The 8,129-nt window shown below is 35.9% G+C and overlaps 1 protein-coding gene across 5 annotated transcripts in view; it reads left to right on the top strand.

Moving 5' to 3' along the window:
• Nucleotides 1–8,129, top strand: part of RNF213 (ring finger protein 213) — a 115,867-nt gene that overhangs the window by 86,193 nt on the left and 21,545 nt on the right. For all 5 annotated transcript variants that reach the window (XR_011919379.1, XM_072400570.1, XM_072400572.1 and 2 more), the window contains 9 exons: nt 209–308; nt 410–524; nt 1,216–1,423; nt 1,968–2,149; nt 3,277–3,399; nt 4,945–5,046; nt 6,244–6,486; nt 7,112–7,190; nt 7,574–7,608. Coding sequence is in view for 4 of the 5 variants with exons in the window: in XM_072400570.1 (XP_072256671.1) it covers nt 209–308; nt 410–524; nt 1,216–1,423; nt 1,968–2,149; nt 3,277–3,399; nt 4,945–5,046; nt 6,244–6,486; nt 7,112–7,190; nt 7,574–7,608 (1,187 nt within the window). In the remaining variant the exon portion in view is untranslated. The remainder of the gene's footprint in view (nt 1–208; nt 309–409; nt 525–1,215; nt 1,424–1,967; nt 2,150–3,276; nt 3,400–4,944; nt 5,047–6,243; nt 6,487–7,111; nt 7,191–7,573; nt 7,609–8,129) is intronic.

The raw sequence follows: 8,129 nt of genomic DNA, 5'->3' as shown, positions 1-8,129 counted from the left end.
CATGAACAATAACTGTGTACTGTAGTCTTCTTCATGGGTAAATAAGGCATCCCCCTGAAAATAAGCCCTAGAGCATATTTTGGCCTTCAAAAAAAAATAAGACAGTGTCTTATCATCGGGGAAACAGGGTAAAAGTATATTTAGAATAAAATGTATCCATCGCTGTTTTAGTTGCATTTTAGTAAGTTTCTGTTTTATTTGCATATAGAGTCTGCAAGTTACACTCGGTCTCTTTCCCCCTTTGAAGATGCTGTGGATAAAACTCCAGTGATACGTTCAGTCCTATTAAAACTGCTGCTGAAGTACAGGTAAAAAAGGGCATCTAAAAAAGAACAGTCTGCCATCTTGTTCTCCTATACGTTGGCAATAAGTGGCTGATTTATGTTTGTTTTTGCTCTGATTATTTTAGCTTTGACCTCATAATGAAACATGCTCAAGAATATTTAAGCAGAGTCAAAAGGAGCAATCTGATGAAAGCTGCAGATACAAAAGAAGTTTACCTTCTATTTATTAACTGCCTGGAGGTAAGACTTTCCCAGATTAGGTCAGGGGACCTTGACTTTACTGAGGTACAACAGATGGCAGAATTGGGCACCATGAGAATGTAAAGTGATTCAATAAGCTGTTCCATTTCACATGAAGTTTTCATATCCTGCTCATGATCTTCTTACCACTTTGTTTCTCTTGTGATTTCAATACAAAATCCATTGCTTAGCACAGCCCCTTTCTTGACCTTAAGTTATTACAACTGTTAAAGGATTCCCCTGTAAAGTGATCATATGCTTTAATTACCTGCATGTATAGTTTCATTGCCCAAAAGCTAGAGTCTTAAGAAATATTTGTAAAATACACAGGAGCCAAGTGTGCGGCTTTGTTTATTTTATCAGAAAGTCCATTTCTACCCTGACAGCTGGGCTTCCCACTTGGATGAATAGAGGATCATGCATAGTAAATCTTATGGGATGGCAACATTTGGACAGTGGTGTTGTGGACAAGTATATTATATTGTTTTGTGGAGTAGAGGTAGAAAAATCTTTGGATTTGATATTTTTCTCTGCAGACCAGTTTTTTCTTTACTATACAGTAAGTCCATCTTAAAGTAGAGATCCTATATATCCTATTGGTCATACCAAGTAAGATCTCTGCTATTACTGTTGTTTATGTGTGATGTCAAGCAATATATGTTAGTTAAATGTAATTTGGGATTCATTGCAGGATTCACTATATGAAAAGAAACAAAAACTTCAGAATGACAATGAAACACTTAAATACTTTGAAGAGGAAATGTTGTTTTTGCAAAACTACTTAAGCAGTAGCAGGAGGCAAAGTGATGAGGAGACCTCTGTACAACTTCTTCAGAATGTGGCAAGGCTGAGGCTGGCACTTGATGTTGCAGCAGAAATGCTATCAGTCAAAAACAGAGGTATGTAAAACATCTATTCATTTTTTTGACCGTCTCATTATTAATAATATTAGGAGGCAGAAGATATGACATAACAGTGCAGAAAGGACTGTAACAGTTTATGAATGTCAGGGCTGGCAGATTGACGTTTCCACATTTAAGAGAGAATCGTATTTTTGGCATTGGTGCAAAGAATAACACAGGTATTCTCCTGCAGAGATTATTTAAGTTAAGGTTATTTTCCCTACTAAATAATCTTTTTAATATCTTTAACAAGTCACATATATTTTTATTCTTGAAAACAATAAATATGTTAAAAGAAATAAAATAAAGCTGGCAGTAGAAAGACAACACCAGGGCCTGCCTTTGGCCTTAAATATACTACATGGGCTGTGGCAATAAGAATCCTATCACTAATGCCTGATTTGGGTAACACAATTTTTCCCCTATTATTCTGTCACATTGATGTGGTTTGATGATACAACAGGGTCACTTTAATGATCTGTTACTTTCCTTGTTGTATTATCACTGACTTATCTCATTATATACCTTTGATTTTTTTTAGAAGTCATAAATGAACAGTACCTGAGATGTGTGAAGGATTTATGTGCCCAGTCTGGCAATGACTGGTACCGAGTTTATCTAATACGCAAATTGGCTAATCTGGATGGCATAGATACCCTCCAAAGACATTTTAATGATCCCAAATTTGCATGGCTTTTTCCTCGAGGATTGTTGCAAAATAAGGTATTACATTAAAATGAAGATGAAGTCTATATTGGGCCTAACAGTCATTATGTGGTGGCTGCGTATGTTTTCACTGTAAAGCTTAGGATATGGTTGAGAAAACTCAAGCTATCATACAGTGCTGGTCTGTGAAATATTGCTACCCGCTCACCATTTTTGAACCAAAAAACAGAAACTATATTTACCATACGATGCACTCTGTCCTGGTACGTAGCCGCTAACATATTTGAACTTTGCAAAGAATACTTTCATTATCAGGTACCTACATCTCCATGTTCCTGAGAAATAGGGGTAAACAGTCAGCTATCCAAGGAAGGAAAGAGGACAGGTAAATGTAACAGGGCAGGCAGCACAATTTGATGGGTGGAGTTTTTTTTTTTCTATTGATGCTGTGGTAATGAAATTTTAGGGCGAGTTGGCCACAAGAGTACCCCACTTGCACCTACTTTATTTTATATACATCTCCCCATTCCAAAGAAATAGGGGTTCAAGTATTGGAGGCAGACAATTATGTGTAATGATGATAATGTAAATTTTAGGGGGAGTTAGCCACAAGTGTCCTCCACGTGCACCTACATTTGCAATCCATCAAATGCCCCTTGTTAATATGGTACTCTTGGCCACAGCCTTTGGCTAAAAGACCTATGTGTTTCATTGACATTAGATGATTTTATATTTGAGGGGGCATATTTATAAAAAAATTTGCATAGTAATGTGTTAAAGTTTATTTTTCTTGGTTATTTAAAAATCACTAAGAGTTGTGCAAGGTGGAGGCCATCAAGTTTGTTTTGAGGTAAATGTGAAGCTTGCTTTTGGGCAATCAAAGCAGAGTCAATTATAACTGAACGGTATTACTGGAGATCGACCAAAGTTATTACAAACTCCAGCAGAACATGCGCATTGTTTCGCTGACTGAAAACTGACTGGCTGATGATTGCTTTATTACCATTTAAATTTACCTCTAGCTGTCCACAGGCATACTCCCTATACTGCTTACTATTGTTCCCGTGCTATGATCACATTAAAAAATAAAAGTATTTAAATGTAATAGGGGACAAAATGTAAATACTCTTTATGGAATAATCTTGACATTATATAGCCTGACCATTTCATGTTTATTACTGTAGGACACTGAGGTGAATCATGTTGACCATTTCTTGGTGTGTGGTGAAAGCTACAAAGTACTAAGAGAGGGTATAAGCAGAGCAATGATGGAAGGCAAAAAAGAAAGGATTGCAACTGCCATAGAGGTATCTCAGGTTTTATTTTTATATTTATCCTTCATGTAAGTTCCTGGAGTTATATTCTGAAAACCAAATCATGAAGAATATATTCAAATCAATAAACCTACATGGTGGATGTAGGCCTTTAACATGAGAACAGTATTATGTCAGAAATTAAAATCCTCAAACTAGACAAATCTAAAAATCGATGCATAAAAAAACACAGCTACTGTGGCAGTGTATATCCAGCTGACCTGTTTTAAGCATATTTTGTGTCTACTTGTGTCTTCTTATTTGTGTCTATAATTTATGATTATGACCTCTATTATCCTACCCCCGTCCTTATTTTCACCTGCCATGCATTTGGTTTTCACTTGTTAGTTACCTTCTATTAAAACACCTTCATCTTCTAAATTGTATCCCATTAGGCAGGTGTTAAGTTTTTTCTTTTTTTGTTTCTGGTGTCTTGTTTTATTTGTGTATTGTTTTGCTGTTCTATTTTTTATTGTGTATATGCTGCTAATGGCTCTACTGTGCCCTACTTTGAATTATTATTCAGAATTACTTCCTATAACTGATTAATTGGGGACTATTTGTGCTATATCCAGGGGGATTTACCACAATGACTGTTTTTTTACTCTTCTCATACAGTCTCCACACTTCATCCTTGTAGCCAGATGTCAACTTTTTTTTACTCCGATGCCATACTCATGCCATAGTTAGAAAAAAGCTGGCTTGAATGTCTTCCCCTCCCTCCCAGGCCAGCCTGGCCTCTCAGGGTTTTCCTGACCTCCTCTAATCTTCGAAGTTGTTTGATAAATGGCATCCATGCCAGCTAGACAGGACTATACAGGACCATCCTGCTAAACAGGACTATACCATTTTTCTCATCCCTCATAAGGCATTTCATCTTTTCAAACTGATGATCTAGAGACAATTAGAGTAAACAAACACTTCTGACCCTCATTGTTGGCAGTGCTTTCTGATGAATTACAAAGTATAACACAATTCAATTTGCAACAGCTAGCAATATACACAATACATACTGAAACACTTTGTGAACACTAGGGATGAACAGAATTGCAAACATAATGCAAATGTTCATGAGGGAATACATTGTAATATGTAGTATGTAGTAGTATATATGTAGAACTAATAGGTAAATTACTATTGGGCATTGTCATGGAGAACATGTACCAAAGCAATTATTGCTTTAAAATTTGCTTTAAAATAAGATTTTTCTTGCGTCTTTATTGACACTTTTAAATAACATGCTTGAGGGGAAGCCTCAAACCTTCATGCTGTGCAATTTTCGTTTTTAATTTTAAATTCCTGAGCCTCTCTTTGAGTTTCCCCGCAAAATATGTAAGATCTTGGTCCCAAGTTTAAATTCTGTGGCATAAAAAATGCTGCATAGAATATCAAAGGGCTTTTAAAAAAACAAAAAAAAAAAAACAAAATGAAATTCATCATGCTATTTTGTTTCCAAATCTTGCTTGTTCTGTGAAGATCTGCTTTATTCCAAAACTTATTAGCTCTGCATGATAAACATTATACATCTTACAATCTAAGGAATGTAAAAGCCGGGATCAAGAACTGTCCGTTTACCTCCTGCTTGCTGCATTCCGTGAAATAACATTGTACTATGGGATCCGTAAACAAGCAACAGTACCAGTAAGTAGTGAAATGATCCATATTACAAATGCCTGTTCATTCATGTTAAATGTTTTAATTATGACATATTTCTATTGTGCAATTGTATATATACCAAAAAATTATGTGTAAACAGAAACTATTCAAGTATACATAAATGTATTATTAATTTACCAGAATCCAAATATTTGACAAAAAATGTAGCCTGTCCAATATTTTGGGATCTTGACACACAACTGTCATGTAGAAATTATACAGAGTCTAAATTATATGACAATTGAGCACCCAAGTTACCCTTTACCCTGTTCTTCCACCCATCTTTGCAGCAATGTCCATATAACCTGACTAGACCTTGGGAATAATCTTATCGTGCAAAGTCTGGTAAATAGGGAGGGTGTAGTGATACAGTAAAGCCCAGTGACTCTAGATTTACTTTAGTTTTTTGGCTGGTGTATGGCCATTATAAAACAGCAATACATTTTTAGACTTTAGGTCTGATTTAATAAAGCACTCCATAGCTGGAGAAGATACACTTTCATCACTGTACCTGGGTGATCCAGCAAATCTGGAATGGATTTCTTGAAAGTCAATTGCTATTTGCTAGCAAATTTTTTCAATCGTGGACCTGACCCATTCCTGGTTTGCTGGATCACCCAGCTAATATGACTATGCACATTAAAAAAATGGAAACAACTGTCTCTTATACTTAGTCACAAGCCTACTTTGCCTAATACTAAATTTTGTCTGCCCTGCACCCCTTGTTTGGATCATTTGAAACTTTACATTATTTCATTAGTTTTGGATAACTTTAATGGTACCCCCTGACCAAAAATGGTTCACTTTACTACCAGTCCCCACAGCTGGCTATATTTCTCTTGCATTAATTTGTGGCTTACACAGAGCCAAAGACTTTCTCGTCATCTCCATGGTTCAGTGGTAAATGCCTAATATGCCAAGTGTCAAACATTAGAATTGTTACATGGGGGAAAGAAAATTGTGTTACATTCCCTCCCCTTCATACCCAGAAACAAAAAGTATGAGTAGCCCGTAGAGCTTGCACAAAAATAAAACCACAACTTTCCCCCAGTTTGAATATTTCTCTGATCCAGGTTTTGCCATATACAGTGAACTGATGCTGCATACGTACCCTTAAACTTTCACTGTCTAATATTAGTGAACTTTTACTAAACAATACCTTATTTATTATTCCCAATGCAGGAACAGGATGCTGTGATGAATTATTTAAAAGATGCCAATATTTTCAAAGACAGATCTCTGAACCAGTTTTTGGAGACACTGCTGAACAATAACAGACAGATTATCCACGCTGTCCCCGGCATGGGAGGGTCACATGTCACCATCTTTGGATTAGCTGTACACTTGGCCTCCATTCTGTTGTCTAATAAAAACCACCTTTTGACACCCTTGAAAAATCTCTCATTCTCTTCTGCTAGAATGCAGGTAAGATATGTTTACAACACCGCTGTTATTTCTGGTTAACATTTATACACATTTTAGTTTATTTAATAAACTGAGGTATTGAGTGTACAGACTTTATGAATAAATCAGACCTTAGGGAATGTGTATCACATTCAAATGATTTGTTTTATATATACAATACATAGAATATATGTAAATGTGGTGCACGGATAAAAAAAATATTGCTTGTTCCGCATCTTTTTGTCAATGTCATGCCTTTTTAAGGGATTTTTTTTGTAGTTGTTCAGCTCTGATTGTTGATTGGCAGATATGGCCTTCTGGTAAACCCTGCTTAGAGTGTTAGCCTTTATGTTGTGAAGAGTAGCAAAGGGCTAAAGTGTAAATAGTTTAGCAAAGAAAACTGGACAGGGCTGACACCATTCATTACACAAAACTTCTGTATGTCATCAGCCCAAAGCATATAGGGGCCACATCTGCAGACCAACATGTATTTTTGTGTACTTGTAGGGTCATAACAGGATAAAACATGAGAAAATATTTGTGCATATCAGTGGTGCTGCATATGTGTCCTTTTGTTTTTGTGTTTTATTTTTTGCCTTGACATAAACTTTAAGTTCCAAATGTATTTATTTTTACCTGTTTTAAGAACTCCTATTTGCCAACCATGCCAGAGGACATGCTCACCAAGGCTAGAACTGCAATGACAGAACAATTGCAGTGGTATGGTAAGTATACTCTTTTCATTTATTAGTTTGAATGTTGAATAATGTATATAATGATGTAGAATGAAATAAATTCAAGCCATACAAAAATCAGTTTATGCTTCTTTCGATTTTTATTATTTTTTTTTTTTATTTTCTCCATATTTTAACTGCTGCCACCAACATATAAGATATATTGCTGGAAATGCAAGCAGAAGTTTGTCTTTGTATGATCCTGAAAGGACTTATCAGAGTTTTAAGCACTTTAGGGTTCAGACTAGGCAAAACATGGCCATCCTAGCTAGGGACCTAGCTAAGAGACCTCTGATGCCCTCCTAAAGAGAAAATGATACCTTCTCTGCTTATCTACTTTCGTTGTATAAACATAATATTTTCCTTTCTTACAGAGTGTCCTAATCGCCACTACTGTGCTGTCGGAGAGGTAAGTTAAGTTCTACACCACTGTAAATCACATTACATTCATGTGAAATGTTGACATGCCTGGTGTATTCTTTGCTGTAAGTTAGGATATGGGCACAACTCAGAATGATTCTTGGAAACATGTCGGCTATTGAAAGAATACAAAGATAAAGGAGCATTATTGAGCACTGAGCCACCCACAAACTTAGGAGCTGATTCCATGATTGTGGCAGGCAAGATTAATAAGGAGATGAAATTAATTATTCAGAACTGCCTATACTGCTTTCGTCACACTCATGCACAAAGACACCAACTATAAGAAAAGGAGACTTAAAAGGGTTTAAGCATATATATTCATATTTTGGTGAGACACAGTGAACTTTCTAGGCAGAAATTAGAGTTTTAGTAACAACCACCCTATTTTGGTGTAAAGCAGTATTATTTAATCAGAATAATAAAACAATTTCTTATCATTTGACAGGCTTGCACAAGTTGCTGTAGTATTTGTGATAGCATTGTATGGATTTAAAATTACTTGCAAAT

This window comes from Pyxicephalus adspersus, chromosome 2, assembly GCF_032062135.1.
Source record: "Pyxicephalus adspersus chromosome 2, UCB_Pads_2.0, whole genome shotgun sequence".
Taxonomy (NCBI): domain Eukaryota; kingdom Metazoa; phylum Chordata; class Amphibia; order Anura; family Pyxicephalidae; genus Pyxicephalus; species Pyxicephalus adspersus.
Note: the sequence above shows the minus strand (reverse complement) of the source record. Positions and strands in the feature narration are given on the sequence as shown.